Source organism: Crinia signifera, chromosome 8 (assembly GCF_055691185.1).
Source record: "Crinia signifera chromosome 8, ASM5569118v1, whole genome shotgun sequence".
Classification (NCBI taxonomy): domain Eukaryota; kingdom Metazoa; phylum Chordata; class Amphibia; order Anura; family Myobatrachidae; genus Crinia; species Crinia signifera.
The window spans coordinates 80,660,980-80,678,646 of NC_139224.1; the positions used below are offsets into that span (position 1 = coordinate 80,660,980).

A 17,667-nucleotide genomic window follows, 5' to 3' on the forward strand; every position below is an offset into this window, starting at 1 on the left:
ATCTTGCAGCTTACGGAGTATTTGAGGGCCTGCCCTGCTGAATCGCCTCCACATCCCTTGCAATCATGCAAGGGGATTTGATACAAAGACACATCCCCTCACAAGTGTCCGCAGCTGGAGTAAGAGATACTATACTTGGTAAAGTGCTGGGAAATGGTGCTGATGAATCTGTATCTAACTCTTATTACATTTTTCCCCAAAAAACAGTGTTCTGTGGGCTAGGTGACATGAGGCAGATTGGTAGACTAATGAGGCAGCGAGTGAGATTTCTGCTATTTAAGGGAATCTCCTGCAGAAGCAACAATGCATCACTGACATATCATGAATGTCCTGATATAGTCTGTGCTGCTGCCCCACCAATGGGAGTGCCCGGGGTGTTTCCCCACAGTATTTGTTCAGATTGTAATGGATGTGTACCATGCATTGTGTCAACTGCTCCAGTCTTTCCAGAGTTATGCTGTAATACTCTGTGCTGCTACATCAGTGCTAGTGGTGTGTTACAATCTGGGAACAACACTGTGGGGGCAAGTAATATGTGTACTATGATTGGTGTACATTTCTGCAGTAATTGCGGAGTTATGCTGGAACATAAATGAGCGTACAGCGAAAATTGAGGTTTTTTATTAAATAACAATTAACAGTAATTCATTTAAATTTACATTTTTAGCGTTGATTCGGCCAGTATTCAATACGCTTGTATGTAAAAGATCACTATCTTCGCTTGTAATCTGGATTTTTATAGAAAGACAATAGGACAAAATTTCACCTTTTGTACATTACATGGTGTAGTGGTGTCTGTACTAGGCTGTGTTTGTGTGTGTGTGTGTGTGTGTGTGTGTGTGTGTGTGTGTGTGTGTATATATATATTATATATATGGCAGAGCATATTAGTGAAATATCACTTGTAAACTGGATTTGTATATAAAAACAGTCACAAGGACAAAATATCACTTATAGTAGAACTAGGTGATTCATCGCGCCCTACGGGCGCTCTTCACACCGTCGTAAGGGGCTGCGCCCCCTTAATTTGTGAACGTTTGTATATGAGAAATATGGTTAGAATTGTATGAAAGATGCCCTGTATTGCAACTTAGGTGTCCGCGAATCGCGGGAGGGGGGGTCGCGGAGGGTGCCGCGAATTGCAGGAGGGGGGGTCGTGGGGGGTGCCGCGAATTGCAGGAGGGGGGGTTGTGGGGGGGTGGATGCTGCGAATCGTGGGAGGGGAGGGATTGCAGAGAATCGCGGGAGGGGGGTCGCGGGGTGGGTTGCCGCAAATCGCGGGAGGGGAGTTACGGGGGCGGGGGTTGCGGCGAATCATGGTAGGGGGGGGGTCGCAGGGGGGTGTGCCGTGAATCACGGGAGGGGGGGTCACGGGGTGGGGTGCCGAGAATCGCGGGGGGGGTGTGTGTGTGCCGTGAATCGCGGGAGTGGGGGTTGCGGGGGGGGGGGGGGGGTGTGACGCGAATCGCCACAAGAAAAAATCAACACAGAAAGGTCAACACATGTAAATGTTGACATAAGTGTGGCACTTCATTGGTGTCCATGTCGACACATGAGAATGAATATGAAAACATTCAAAAAATGAAAAAAAAAAAAAATTCAAAAACTCATGTCAACCTTTTTCATTGTCGACCATAGCCATGTCAGTGTTTTCCATGTGCAATTTATTTCTGGAGCTGCCGCGAATCGCGGGGGGGTGCCGCGGATTGCGGGAGGGGGGGTCGCGGGGGTGGGTGCCGCGAATCGCGGGAGGGGGGGTTACGAGGCGGGGGTTGCGGCGAATCATGGGAGGGGGGGTCGCGGGGGTGTGCCGTGAATCACGGCAGGGGGGTCACGGGGTGGGGTGCCGAGAATCGCGGGGGAGGTGTGTGTGTGTGTGTGCCGTGAATCGCGGGAGTGGGGGGTGGGGTGGGGGGGGTGTGACGCAAATCACCACAAGAAAAAATCAACACAGAAAGGTCAACACATGTAAATGTTGACATAAGTGTGGCACTTCATTGGTGTCCATGTCGACACATGAGAATGAATATGAAAATATTAAAAAAATGAAAAAAAAAACTTCAAAAACTCATGTCGACCTTTTTCATCGTCGACCAAACCATGTCAGTGTTTTCCATGTGCAATTTAATGCTGGAGCTGCCGCGAATCACGGGGGGTGCCGCGAATTGCGGGAGGGGGGGGTCGCGGGGTTGGGTGCCGCGAATCGCGGGAGGGCGGGGTTCACAGGGGTTCCGGTGGGGGTTTGCCGCGAATTGCCTGAGGTGGGGGGTCACGGAGGGTGCCGCGAATCGCGGGAGGGGGGGTTGCGGGGGGGTGTGACGCGAATCGCCACAAGAAAAAATCAACACAGAAAGGTCAACACATGTAAATGTTGACATAAGTGTGCCACTTCATTGGTGTCCATGTTGACACATGACAATGAATATGAAAACATTCAAAAAATGAAATAAATCTTCAAAAACTCATGTCAACCTTTTTCATTGTCGACCATAGCCGTGCCAGTGTTTTGCATGTGCCATTTAATCCTGGGGCTGCCGCGAATCGCGGGGGGTGCCGCGATTTGAGGGAGGGAGGGGGGGGGTTGCGGGGGGTGGGTGCCTCGAATCGCGGGAGAGCGGGGTTCATGGGGGTTCCGTTGGGGGGTTGCTGCAAATTGCGGGAGGGAGGGGGTCGCGGGGGGGGGGTGCCGCGAATCGCCGGAGGGGGGGTTGCGGGGGGTGTGACGCGAATCGCCACAAGAAAAAAATCAACACAGAAAGGTCAACACATGTAAATGTTGACATAAGTGTGGCACTTCATTGGTGTCCATGTCGACACATGAGAATGAATATGAAAATATTCAAAAAATGACAAAAAAAACTTCAAAAACTCATGTCAACCTTTTTCATTGTCGACCATAGCCATGTCAGTGTTTTCCATGTGCAATTTAATTCTGGAGCTACCGTGAATCACGGGGGGGTGCCGCGAATTGCGGGAGGGGGGGTCGCGGGGGTGGGTGCCGCGAATCGCGGGAGGGCGGGGTTCACAGGGGTTCCGGTGGGGGGTTGCCGCGAATTGCGGGAGGTGGGGGGATCACGGGGTGTGCCGCGAATTGCGGGAGGGTGGGTTGCGGGGGGGTGTGACGCGAATCGCCACAAGAAAAAATCAACACAGAAAGGTCAACACATGTAAATGTTGACATAAGTGTGCCACTTCATTGGTGTCCATGTCGACACATGACAATGAATATGAAAAAAATTAAAAAATTAAAAATAAATCTTCAAAAACTCATGTCAACCTTTTTCATTATCGACCATAGCCATGTCAGTGTTTTGCATGTGCCATTTAATCCTGGGGCTGCTGCGAATTGCAGGGGGGGGTTGCCGCGAATCGCGGGAGGGGGGTCGCAGGGGGGGTGCCGCCAATCGTGCAAGGGGGGGTCGCGGGGGGGTTCTTTTTGCCGCGAACCGTGGGAGGGAGGTCGCACGGGGGGGTGTTTTTGCCGCTAATCGCGGGAGGGGGGGACGCGCGGGGGGGGAGGTTTTTCCGCAAATCGCGGGAGGGGGGCGCTCACCTGGTGGCTGTGGAGTAGCAGTGCTGGGCAACATGGGAAGGCAGTGGGTGTCTGGCACTGTCTGTGGGCTCACTGGGCTGGTTCTCTGTCACATACCTCCCAACATGACTCTCTCCAGGAGGGACACAATGCTCTGTTTCTAGACTTCCCCTTAATGTATGATTGCCATCACCTGTTTTAAACAGGTTAATTTCTCAGAAAGGTGTTCAGCACAGATGAAGGCAATCACACATTAAGAGGAAAGTCCAGGAACAGAGCGTTATAGACACAGACACCCACTTTGAGTGACAGATGTAGCCAAATATATAGGAGATAGTAGATCTTCATGAATCTTCATGAATCTTCATGAATGTTTTTGATTGTATAACATATTTGATTTCTCTGTTCAGTTTTCTTTTAGAAATGTCCCAGGAAGAAAGGAGGAGACCCTCAGAGGAAGAACAATCAGCGTCAAGATAGATTGAAGCTTTGGGTTCACCAATGTCCCAAGAAGAAAGAAGTAGGTTTTCTCTCTCTTCACAGGAAGAAGAATCAGCGCAGAGACAGACTGAAGATGTCCAACAACCATCACAGACAGACCACGAAGCTGACTCCGGAGAAGACCCCTGCAACAGGGGACCAAACTTCACAGATGAAGAAACCGACACACTCATTAACCAGGTAATTCATCACTCTGCACATTTATTTGGTTCACAGGCAAGAAATTCTCAATCAAGATTCCAGAACACGACGTGGGATGAAATTGCACACACAATGCAAGGGGATTTTCAAGTGCACCAAAGAGAGCTGCAAGAAAAGGTTGCGTTACTGCAGAAGATCCATCAATCGGAAGATACAGAGTGCACAGAAGCTGCACAAGTATTGGGAAAAGAAGATGGAAGCGTACTTCTTGCTCGTCCAGGAAGAAAGGAACCAGTTCACAAGGTATGGCATAGTGTGTGTATGTGTATATATGTATGTACATTAGGGCCAGGTTCTGGTTGTGTCATTAAGCTGCGATCTTACAGCTGACCGAGTCTTTGAGGGCCTGCCCTGCTGAATGGCCTCAACATCCCCTTGCAACCATGCAAGGGGATTTGATACAAAGACACATCCCCTCACAAGTGTCCACAGCTGGAGTAAGAGATACTATACTTGGTAAAGTGCTGGGAAATGGTGCTGATGAATCTGTATCTAACTCTTATTCCATTTTTCTCCCCAAAAAACTGTGTTCTGTGGGCTAGGTGACATGAGGCAGATTGGTAGAATAATGAGGCAGGGTGGGAGATTGCTGCTATTTAAGGGAGTTTCCTGCAGAATGCAGGAGGGTAAGCAACTATGCATCACTGACATATCATGAATGTCCTGATATAGTCTGTGCTGCTGCCCCACCCCTAGGAGTGCCCGGGGTGTTTCCCCTACAGCAGTGGTCTCCAACCTTTTTCGGGGTGGGAGCTACTCGCGACAAAATAAACCGCCCGAAGAGCTACTAAATTTAAAAAAAATTTAAAACCTGCATAATATCCCAAAAAATGCCCTTTACACATTATGCCACACACCGTAATGCCCCTGACACCTTATGCCACACACTGCAATGTCCAATATGTCACAAACATACCTCCCAACACGAGGCAGAGGAGACATCTGCGCGTGCCGAAGGCACGCGCCCAAAATTAGAGGGTTCACCTACTACCGTGGAACTCCTGCGAGGCTACATCCCCCATTTTTTGAGGGCATGGTCAGCTCTCTAAGAGCTGTAGCCACATGTGGTGCGGCCATGGAAAATGGAGATGTGATACACATATGACCCCAATAGTGCAGTCTTTGATGCCCATTATACCTATGCCGCATACTGTGATGCCCATTATACATATGCCCCGCACTGTGATGCTCCATTATACATATGCCACACACATGATGCCCATTATACATATGCCCATTATACAGTACATATGCCCCACAACGTGACGCTCCATTATGCAAACATCCCACAGCGTGACGCTGAATTTAACATATGCCACACACATGATGTCCATTATACATATGCCCCACATCGTGATGCCCATTATACATATGCCGCACACCGTGATGCCCATTATACATATGCCCCACATCGTGATGCTCCATTATACATATGCCCCACTGTGATGCTCCATAATACATATGCCCCACTGTAATGCTCCACTGTGATGCTCCATTATACATATTCCCCACTGTGATGCTCCATTATACATATTTCCCACTGTGATGCTCCGTTATACATATGCCCCACTGTGATGCTCCATAATACATATGCCCCACTGTGATGCTCCATTATACATGTGCCCCACTGTGATGCTCCATAATACATATGCCCCACTGTGATGCTCCATTATACATGTGCCCCACTGTGATGCTCCATAATACATATGCCCCACTGTGATGCTCCATAATACATATGCCCCACTGTGATGCTCCATAATACATATGCCCCACTGTGATGCTCCATAATACATATGCCCCACTGTGATGCTCCATTATACATGTGCCCCACTGTGATGCTCCATAATACATATGCCCCACTGTGATGCTCCATAATACATATGCCCCACTGTGATGCTCCATAATACATATGCCCCACTGTGATGCTCCATAATACATATGCCCCACTGTGATGCTCCATTATACATGTGCCCCACTGTGATGCTCCATTATACATGTGCCCCACTGTGATGCTCCAGTATACATATGCCCCACTGTGATGCTCCATTATACATGTGCCCCACTGTGATGCTCCATTATACATATGCCCCACACACTGTGCGCACACAGTTTTCATTTTTTTTTTACCTCATGTAAGTCTGAGCAGAGGCTGTGGCGCAGGACCGGAGCAGACATCAATCACGCTGAGCAGAGGCTGTGGCCGTGGCGTCGATGAGAACGTGCGCTGGGGACGTCAGGAGGACGCGGCATGAAGTCACATTCAGAGACCTCTTGCCGCCAAATGAGGATGAAGAAAGTGCGCTGGGGACGTCAGGAGGACGCAGCATTAAAACACTTTCTGACCTCCTGCCGTCAAGCAAGGTACCGCTACGCGGCAGGAGGTCACTTAAACAGCCCCGAGCTACTGGAAAGGTCCCGGCGAGCTACCCGTCGCTCGCGAGCGACGGGTTGGCGAACCCTGCCCTACAGTATTTGTTCAGATTGTAATTGATGTGTACCATGCTTTGTGTCAATTGCTCCAGTCTTTGAAGTTATGCTGTAATACTCTGTGCTGCTACATCAGTGCTAGTGATGTGTTACAATCTGGGAACAAACACTGTGGGGGCAAGTAATATGTGTACTATGATTGGTGTACATTTCTGCAGTAATTGCGGAGTTATGCTGGAACATAAATGAGCGTACAGCGAAAATTGTGTTTTTTTTTTATTAAATAAAAATTAACAGTAATTCATTTAAATTTACATATTTAGAGTTGATTTAGCCAGTATTCAATACGCTTGTATGTAAAAGCTCTCTATCTTCGCTTGTAATCTGGATTTTTATAGAAAGATAATAGGACAAAATTTCATTTTTTATACATTACATGGTGTAGTAGTGTCTGTACTAGGCTGTGTTTGTGTGTGTGTGTGTGTGTATATATATTATATATATGGCAGTGCATATTAGTGAAATATCACTTGTAAACTGGATTTGTATATAAAAACAGTCACAAGGACAAAATATCACTTATAGTAGAATAGTAGATCTTCATGAATCTTCATGAATGTTTTTAATTGTATAACATATTTGATTTCTCTATTCAGTTTTCTTTTAGAAATGTCCCAGGAAGAAAGAAGGAGACCCTCAGACGTAGAACAATCAGCGTCAAGATAGATTGAAGCTTTGGGTTCACCAATGTCCCAAGAAGAAAGAAGTAGGTTTTCTCTCTCTTCACAGGAAGAAGAATCAGCGCAGAGACAGACTGAAGATGTCCAACAACCATCACAGACAGACCACGAAGCTGACTCCGGAGAAGACCCCTGCAACAGGGGACCAAACTTCACAGATGAAGAAACCGACACACTCATTAACCAGGTAATTCATCACTCTGCACATTTATTTGGTTCACAGGCAAGAAATTCTCAATCAAGATTCCAGAACACGACGTGGGATGAAATTGCACACACAATGCAAGGGGATTTTCAAGTGCACCAAAGAGAGCTGCAAGAAAAGGTTGCGTTACTGCAGAAGATCCATCAATCGGAAGATACAGAGTGCACAGAAGCTGCACAAGTATTGGGAAAAGAAGATGGAAGCGTACTTCTTGCTCGTCCAGGAAGGAAGGAACCAATTCACAAGGTATGGTATAGTGTGTGTATGTGTATATATGTATGTACATTAGGGCCAGGTTCTGGTTGTGTCATTAAGCTGCGATCTTGCAGCTTACCGAGTCACCACCATCACATCCCCTTGCAACCATGCAAGGGGATTTGATACAAAGACACATCCCCTCACAAGTGTCCACAGCTGGAGTAAGAGATACTATACTTGGTAAAGTGCTGGGAAATGGTGCTGATGAATCTGTATCTAACTCTTATTCTATTTTTCTCCTTCATACTTCACGGCAGCCATTACATTGGGGTTCATCCCTCTCTCCTCTCCAATTAGACAGGTAGTTTTTTCCCCAGGATCCAGCCCCTCCTCTATATAATCTGGCACCTCCCCATAGACCATAGTCTTTTTCCTGTCTCCTTCTGTCTGTGACAGGTAGTTAGTCAGTTTTATCTTTATTTTTTAGCTAGGCCCGGTAGGCTGGTTATGCTGCCGGGGACCTGGGTGGCCAGGCTGACGGTGCCTTAGCCTTATATGTCCAGGGCCGGTGGCAAGGACTCGAAACCTGGTAGCCCAGGGCCTCCTCCCCTCCCGCTATGGTGGTCGACGCGAGCATTATGTATTCTTTACCTGGGCGTCATGTTACTGCTGGCTCCCGGCGGTCCGGTAGGTGGTGGCGTCGGCGTGTGCCTTAGAGTCACGCTGTTTTCAGGCTCCCCCGGCGGCTCCGGTACTCAGGCTGCGCATGATAGTTGGTGTCACTTCCGGCGGATGCACGCGGCGTGCGGGTCACGGCCGCGTGCGTTCCAGATAGCCGGAAGTACGCGCCGGCTATTGATACTTCCGGCAGGGAGGGGAAACGCCGGTCTGTTCGCGCGGCAACCATTTAAAAGCGCCTGGTCGGTGTTACAGGCACTGGGCTGTTACTTACCAGGGGTTAAATCATGGAGGATGCCTCTCAAAAAAATGTTACACCGCCGCCCAGGTAAGTCCTCTTTTTGAGGACAGGTTGTTTATTTTATTTACTTGTTAGCCAGATAGTTAGCATCTCTCTCTTTCTTTGTAGTGTGTCTTCAGTGCCCAGAAAGAAAGTGGCTAAAACTAAGAATACTAAAGTCTGTCCAGGATGTGATAGAGCTTTTGTTGGTGAGACAGTTCTTTGTTTGTAATGTCTGACAAAAAAAGATGTTGGAATGAATATATCAGCACAGTTGGCAGAAATGAGAGATTGGATGAAGAAGAATTTTATTTCTAAAGAGGAATATACAGGGAATAAGAGGTCCAGGTCACAGACTAGCCTTGATAAAGATGATGAGGATGTGTCTGTGCATGATGATGTGGACAAGGAGGCGTCCGGTGGATCGTCAGCAGAATCAGGCGAAGTGTTGGAAGACGAACGCCTGTTTAATGTGGAACTAGAAGAGGCAGTTCTGAAAAATCTTTATAGGACACTTAATTATAAGCAACCTGTAAAATCTGAGTTTGATGCATTATTTGAGGATCGATCAAAAAAGGGGAGGTCGTTTCCGGTGCATAAAGTGGTGAAGGACATCCTAACCAAAGAATGGCAGGGTGTCGATAAGAGAGTAGGGTCGACAAAGAGAATTCAAAAAATGTTTCCTATTGAGGATGAAGAATTTATTAAATGGTGTAATATACCTAAAGTTGACGCGGCAGTGTCGGAAGTGACGACCCGTACTACTAGTCCCCTTGAGGATGGAGCGTCACTAAAGGACGCAATGGATAAAAAAATGGAAAGTGCTTTGAAGAGATTGCATATTTCCTCCTCAGTTTCGCTAAAATCAGGAGTATCCATGGCCTCGCTCTCCCGGGCACTCAGGATCTGGTGTTCTGCCTTACAGGAAGACCTACAGGAAAAGGTTTCCCGTGATCAAATCTGTAAAAGTCTTACCCAGATTCAGCCTGCGGTGGACTACATGTGTGAGGCCTCCCTAGATGGTCTAGATTTTGCAGCGAAATCCCTGTCTTCAGGGGTGGTGGCCCGTAGGGCCTTATGGCTTAAATCATGGGCGGCAGATTCCCATTCAAAGAACAAACTGGCGACATTGCCTTATGAGGGTGCTTTCCTTTTCGGCAGTCGCTTGGATCAGATGATTCAAAGAATGTCAGGTGGTAAATCGGTAAGATTACCACAGGATAGAAGAGGGAGGTTTTCCTCGTTTTCTTCTAGACAGGCTTATAGACAGGCCAAGTCTTATAGACCAGGCAGAACGGTCCGGGACAGATACGCTCAAGGGACATCCAGAGCCTTTTTTCGACAGTACATCAAGAAAAAAGGTGAAAACTCTGGAACCACACAGAAGCAGTGACGGTGGTCCCGTGGTGGAGCAAGCCCCGGTAGCAGGAAGGCTGTTGGGTTTTGCTCGCATCTGGGAACAAACTGTCCGAGACAGATGGGTTCTGGAGGTGGTCAAGATGGGCTATCATCTGGAATTCATGTCAAAGCCAAAAGTAGCAAAATGTTGTGTTTCAGAGCTCCCAGTTTCGAGGATAGAAAGGGAAGCTCTAAATTTAAGTTTAAAAGGACTCATCACATCAGGAGCAGTAGTTAAAGTCCCAGACGGAGAGAGAAGGTCCGGTTTTTATTCCCGTCTCTTCATCGTCAGCAAAAGTTCTGGAGGTTACAGAACTATATTAGATTTAAGAAAATTAAATTTACGCATAAAAAAGAGAAAGTTTCATATGGAGACCACAAGGTCTATTCTGATGGGAATAAGAAGGAACGATTATATGGTCTCCATCGATTTAAGAGACGCCTACTTCCATATTCCCATATTTCCAGACGACAGAAAATATCTGAGATTCTGCATAGGTCACTATCATTACCAGTTCACTTGCCTGCCCTTCGGCCTCACCTCGTCACCGCGAGTCTTTACCAAGGTGCTAGTGGTATTGGTAGAAGAACTGAGAAGGAAGAAGGTCATGATATGGGCATATCTCGACGATCTCTTGATTGTGGCACCATCAGAGGAAGAGGTTATAACAGCAAGAGATTACACCATTCAGTTTCTCCAAGAGCACGGGTGGCTGGTGAATTGGGAGAAAAGCTGTTTGAAGCCAACACAAAATTTTCAGTTTTTGGGGGTACTGGTGGACACTGTTCAGTTTCAAATGTCCCTGTCCATAAAGAGGTGCGAAAAGATCCAGCAACTAATCTCTATGATATACGAGGAAGATCGCATACCGCTAAGGTCAGCAATGAGCCTTTTGGGTATGATGGCCTCGACGGTGGACATAGTCCCATGGGCCAGATGGAGGATGAGGCCTCTGCAGTGGTTTCTTCTGGGTTACACAAAAAGGCTAGTGCCTCTGGAAAGAAGAATAAAAATTTCAGATTCAGTGAAAAACTCTCTAGCTTGGTGGGAAGCCAATCGGCTAAGACCAAGAAAGTCTTCACTGGCAAGTCCCCTATACAAGGTGATCACCACAGACGCCAGTGCTGTGGGTTGGGGGGCTCAAGGTCTGGGCAAAACGTGTCAAGGTCTATGGTCTCCCCGCGAGTCAGAGTTTTCCTCCAATCACAAAGAACTAAGAGCCGTGTGGAAAGCAATGAGATTCTTCAGCGAAGATATCAAGGGTGCGCACCTGCGCATTTTTTCGGACAACGCTACAACCGTCACTTACGTCAACAGACAAGGAGGTACACGGAGTCATGTGCTCTTAGGAGAAGTGCGAAATATCATGTGTTGGGCCGAGGAAAATCTGCTGTCAGTATCAGCGTTGCATGTACTGGGGGAGGACAATCAGCTCGCGGACTATCTGAGTCGCACAAGCGTGGTTCCAGGCGAATGGGAACTGAAGGATTCAGTTTTCAAGGAGATAGTGGAGCATTTCGGCCAGCCAGAAGTGGATCTCATGGCTTCAGCAGTCAACAAGAAGCTTCCACAATTTTACTCTCGGTACCCGACTTGGGGGTCAATTGGAGTGGATGCCCTGTCTCAGAGATGGGAGTTTCACCTGGGATACGTGTTTCCTCCAATTTCTCTCATTCACAGGACATTGTGGAAGATCAGAACGGAGGGGGTCCAAGTCATAGCCGTACTGCCCTACTGGCCGAGGAGGGCTTGGTTCCCCATGTTAGAAAGCATGGCGATTGCAGGCCCAGTATTTCTTCCGGTGACTCAGGATTTGCTCAGGCAGGGCCCAGTCAATTGTCAAGAACCTCACAAATTGAATTTAGCGGCCTGGAAATTGAGAGGCGACAGTTGAAAGACAAAAATTTATCTTCAGAGGTTATCGAGGTACTTCTCCAAGCAAGGAAGAAGGTGTCATCAGAAGTTTACTATAGAATATGGCGGGTATTCGCGGCATGGTCAGGAGGCAAATTCGATTTCCCTAAAGCGAGCATACCCTAAGTGTTGCAGTTTCATTGTGACGGTCTTAATAAAGGGCTTTCGGTGTCTACACTCAAAGTTCAGATCTCGGCACTGAGTGTTCTACTGGAAAAGAAACTGGCAGAGCATAGTTTGATTAGAAGATTTTGTCAAGCTATTAAGAAAATTCGACCTAGGGTTAGGTCAATAGTCCCCCAGTGGGATCTTAATTTAGTCCTGAATGGACTTATGGAGGCTCCGTTTGAGCCATTGGACAGAGCTAAATTAAAATTCCTGACGTGGAAAATGTTGTTTTTAGTAGCGATAACGTCAGCGAAGAGAGTGGGAGAGATTCATGCACTGTGTATCAAGGAACAGTATTTGAAGATTTTTCCAGATCGGGTAGTACTGAGGACCAGACCGTCCTTCCTACCCAAGGTGGTTTCCTCATTTAATTTAAGTCAAGAAATTATTTTGCCGTGTTTTTTCCAAAATCCTCTGACGAAGAAAGAGGAAAAGTTGCATACATTAGATGTCTTGAGGGCTATCAAGATATATCTGCACAGGACGACGGGTATAGGAAGTCAGAAGCATTATTCGTGATTCCCCAGGGCGCGAAGAAAGGATTGGCTCCATCAAAGCAATCAATGTCAAGGTGGCTAAAAGAAGTAATTGCATTCACTTACAAGAAAGTTGGTCGTGAAATTCCAGAGGGTATTAAGGCTCACTCAACAAGGGCAATGGCGGTTTCATGGGCAAGAGAGGCCAAAGTTTCGGCTAAAGAGATTTGTCAAGCAGCCACCTGGTCTTCCTTGCATACCTTCTCCAGGCATTATGCGTTGGATGTCGCAAGTCCTAATTTCGGGAGTGAAATTCTTAAGCAAGTCTTGGCTTGAGGTATAGTATAAACCCACCCTACTGCTTTGGTACATCCCAATGTAATGGCTGCCATGAAGTATGAAGGAGAAAGCAAGGATTATACTCACGTTAATACCTTTTCTTCGGAATACTTCATGGCAGCCCAAAAATTTGTTGGCCCTCCCTATTTGTGTTTTTTCCCTAGGATCAGGACGGAGACAGTCAAAGACTATGGTCTATGGGGAGGTGCCAGATTATATAGAGGAGGGGCTGGATCCTGGGGAAAAAACTACCTGTCTAATTGGAGAGGAGAGAGGGATGAACCCCAATGTAATGGCTGCCATGAAGTATTCCGAAGAAAAGGTATTATCGTGAGTATAATCCTTGCTTTCCCCCCAAAAAACTGTGTTCTGTGGGCTAGGTGACATGAGGCAGATTGGTAGAATAATGAGGCAGGGTGGGAGATTGCTGCTATTTAAGGGAGTTTCCTGCAGAATGCAGGAGGGTAAGCAACTATGCATCACTGACATATCATGAATGTCCTGATATAGTCTGTGCTGCTGCCCCACCCCTAGGAGTGCCCGGGGTGTTTCCCCTACAGTATTTGTTCAGATTGTAATTGATGTGTACCATGCTTTGTGTCAATTGCTCCAGTCTTTGAAGTTATGCTGTAATACTCTGTGCTGCTACATCAGTGCTAGTGATGTGTTACAATCTGGGAACAAACACTGTGGGGGCAAGTAATATGTGTACTATGATTGGTGTACATTTCTGCAGTAATTGCGGAGTTATGCTGGAACATAAATGAGCGTACAGCGAAAATTGTGTGTTTTTTTTATTAAATAAAAATTAACAGTAATTCATTTAAATTTACATTTTTAGAGTTGATTCGGCCAGTATTCAATACGCTTGTATGTAAAAGATCACTATCTTCGCTTGTAATCTGGATTTTTATAAAAAGATAATAAGACAAAATTTCACCTTTTATACATTACATGGTGTAGTAGTGTCTGTACTAGGCTGTGTGTGTGTGTGTGTGTGTGTGTGTGTATATATATATAAAAGAGATTACGCGGAGAATAAAGTGTACGAGTGGGTTAATAATCCCAACACCAGACAGCAACCATTTAGAGACCGGAGACGAGCTCGTACCTGGCGCCAAAAGAATTTGGATACAGAGACATCTGCGACATCGTCTGCTAGTGATACAGACCATCCAACCACTGCTGCGAGCCACGATCAACGTAAACCCCCTTTAGGGGCAAAAACACGGGCGCGTCCAGGCACCCTAGAGCCCGGTCTAGGAGAGGGGGGCAGTGGCAGAGGATCCTCAAAGGGAAGGAGAAATCAGAAACCCTAGTATTTAACCTGTCAGCCCGAACCCTTACAAACACAGAAATGGCCGTACTTAACCGTGGACTATCATTCGTACCCACCAATAGGCACAATCCCTTTGCAAGCAAAATTGAAATGCACAAGTTTGGACGTACACTCCGATTAAAGGAACATTTTGGTGACACAGTCACGATCCCAAGAACTTTACCCCCTTCGATCCGAGCCACGTCGGTCTTTGATCCTCCATCCTCTAATGCCGCTATTAGAAGTTACAACAAGATCCTTGACAAAAAAGCATGTACAGAATCACCAGTACATGTGCAAAGCTCGATGAATATGTCTAAAGCGGAACTTAAGGCCCTTAATGAACTAAGCAAGTATGAGGATATCATTGTGAGACCGGCGGATAAAGGTGGTGCAGTAGTGGTGATGGACTTGGATCACTACAAAAAAGACATCTACCGCCAACTAGCTGATGAATCGGTATACCGCAAACTGCCGGCAGATCCAACTGCCAATTTCAAAAATGAACTGGACCTTATTCTACAAACTGCGGTTCAGAACAACATAATTTCTCAGTACTGTATGGAAGCACTTAAAGTCACGAATCCCAAGATTCCTCTACTGTATACTCTTCCTAAACTACATAAAGATCCCCTATATCCACCAGGCCGCCCCATTATATCTGCCAGGGGATCATTATATTACTCCATCTCACAATATCTGGATGCCTACCTTCAACCAGTGATTCAGGAACAACCGGCGTATCTCAAGGACACAACCAACCTCATACTAAAACTTCAGCAATTACCAGCACTACCACCAGACAGCATATTATGCACCATGGACGTGGTGAGTTTATATACCAACATACCTCACCAGAGAGGGTTGGCAGCCACACAGAGACTCATCATGAACAGTAATAAATACAATGGACCTGATATAGACTTTTACTTACAACTCCTTGAATGCACACTCACCCGTAATTATTTCCAATTTGATGGACAGTTTTACTTACAACTGAAGGGTTGTGCTATGGGTAGTTGTGTCGCTCCGACCTATGCGAACCCCTTCATGTTTGAAGTTGAGAGAGACATTCTATTATCTAAACCTGACCTTGCTAAACATCTAGCCCTATACCAGAGGTATATAGATGACGTCCTGATGGTTTGGACAGGTCCGTATGATTTACTCCTCAGCACCCTGGACTCTCTGAATGCAGCCGATGAGAATATCAAATTTACATCTGAACATAGCTCTCAATCTATACATTATCTTGATGTATGTATCAGCATTACAGAAACGGGCCTGACTACCACATTGTATCAAAAACCCACGGACCGTAACAATTTGCTAGCAGCATCTAGTCACCATCCCCCGTCCTTGAAGAAAGGTCTTCCCTTCTCTCAATTTCTACGGGTACGCCGTATCTGCAGCTCGGACTCAGATGCGGAAGACAAAATGAATCAGATGATGAAGAGATTCATAACTAGAGGATACAATTTTGAGCAACTTGTTAGGGCTAAACAAAAAGCCATGAGTATCCCCAGAGCTGAGACCCTTAGACCTAATGCTGCCCGCAAAACTCAAGCTGGACGTATTCCGTTTATCAACACCTTCTCTACCCACAGCAAGGAGATGGTTGGTACTGCCAAAAAATTCTGGCCGCTGATATCTGAGGACCCTGATTTGCCCCAGCTGAGGTCGGCCACCCTCCTACCCTGTTACAAAAGGGGTCGGAATTTACGAGACCTTCTGGTTAAAAGTGATGTTGCTGGCATGGGGAAGAGATCAAGTACCCACTTCCTCAGCAAAAAACCTGGCAATTATCGCTGTACGGGTTGTACTACATGCCGCTATTTAGAAACCGGTAACTCGTTCAGACATCCGCACTCGGGCCGCATCATTAAAATCCATCAGGTCCTGAGTTGTAATTGCAGGTTCGTGGTCTACGCTATCCGCTGTCCCTGCGGACTCTTATATGTGGGAAAGACGTCGAGATCATTTAAAGAACGTATGGCCGTTCATCGTTCATCAATTAAACTGGCACTTGAGGGGGCTGTATGTGATCAACCCGTACCGCGCCACTTTAAAGATCATGGACACACTCTGCCATCATTGGGATATTGGATGTTGGAACAGGTATCCCCCCCGAAGAGAGGAGGTGATCGACATAAGCTGCTGCTACAGCGGGAAGCAGCCTGGATATACAGACTCAATACCATAGCTCCTGCTGGACTCAATGAGTATCTCTCATTGAGCTGTTTCTTATAAACACTATTTCTATTGCCTGTCTACTATTATCTGCCGTGTTGCATTTATCACCTCTTTCCTGTTTATGGCTATCATGACATTACTAAGTTGCTCTTTTTCGTAAAGTAACTTGTCATGACTTATATTGACTTATATTGTCACATCATCTTTAGATGTATTGTCATTATATCAGTTGTATACATCTTTGGCATGTTTTTTCCCTTATGCGGTTCCCCATTTTCACTTTCTTCTTTTTTTGTTATTTCAGATCCCCATGGCAACCCGCTCCGGCTGATGCGGGGCGCGGCGCCGATGACGTCACCCCTGGTCACCGGGACTGGGACGCCGGGGATCACGGTGAGGGTGCTTGGTGTGGGAGCTTATTTAGGTAAGTGTGTTTGACTTGTCTCTTTGTACTCTGATGAAGGAGATTAAACTCCGAAACTGTTAGCACTGAGTTGCACGGTGTCAGCTCTTTATTTCTATTGACAAGTATCCCCCGTTTGGAGTGCCGCCAGCACCGTAGAAGACTCTGCATATCCTCTCTTTGGAAGGCACCCAGGGCCATTGCATATTGTTTCTTTGGAGTGCCAGTCCCCAACACGCAGTATATATATATTATATATATGGCAGAGCATATTAGTGAAATATCACTTGTAAACTGGATTTGTATATAAAAACAGTCACAAGGACAAAATATCACTTATAGTAGAATAGTAGATCTTCATGAATCTTCATGAATCTTCATGAATGTTTTTGATTGAATAACATATTTGATTTCTCTATTCAGTTTTCTTTTAGAAATGTCCCAGGAAGAAAGGAGGAGACCCTCAGAGGAAGAACAATCAGCGTCAAGATAGATTGAAGCTTTGGGTTCACCAATGTCCCAAGAAGAAAGAAGTAGGTTTTCTCTCTCTTCACAGGAAGAAGAATCAGCGCAGAGACAGACTGAAGATGTCCAACAACCATCACAGACAGACCACGAAGCTGACTCCGGAGAAGACCCTTGCAACAGGGGACGAAACTTCACAGATGAAGAAACCGACACACTCATTAACCAGG

The 17,667-nt window shown here is 46.4% G+C and overlaps 1 protein-coding gene across 1 annotated transcript; it reads left to right on the forward strand.

Annotated features, from left to right (window-relative positions):
• Positions 1-7,408: 7,408 nt before the first annotated feature.
• Positions 7,409-16,993, forward strand: LOC146027030 (uncharacterized). Its single transcript, XM_083158043.1, has 2 exons — positions 7,409-7,852; positions 16,874-16,993. Exons 1-2 carry the CDS (start codon positions 7,409-7,411, stop codon positions 16,898-16,900), a joined length of 471 nt encoding a protein of 156 aa, XP_083014169.1. The 3' UTR covers positions 16,901-16,993.
• Positions 16,994-17,667: the final 674 nt, after the last annotated feature.

What these genes read in the sequence shown, in the direction of transcription:
- LOC146027030 (XM_083158043.1), top strand. Translation starts at nt 7,409, where the DNA reads ATGTCCCAAGAAGAAAGAAGTAGGTTTTCTCTCTCTTCACAGGAAGAA. An exon ending in GGAAGGAACCAATTCACAAG is followed by an intron (nt 7,853 to 16,873) that starts GTATGGTATAGT and finishes TTGTTATTTCAG; the next exon opens with ATCCCCATGGCAACCCGCTC.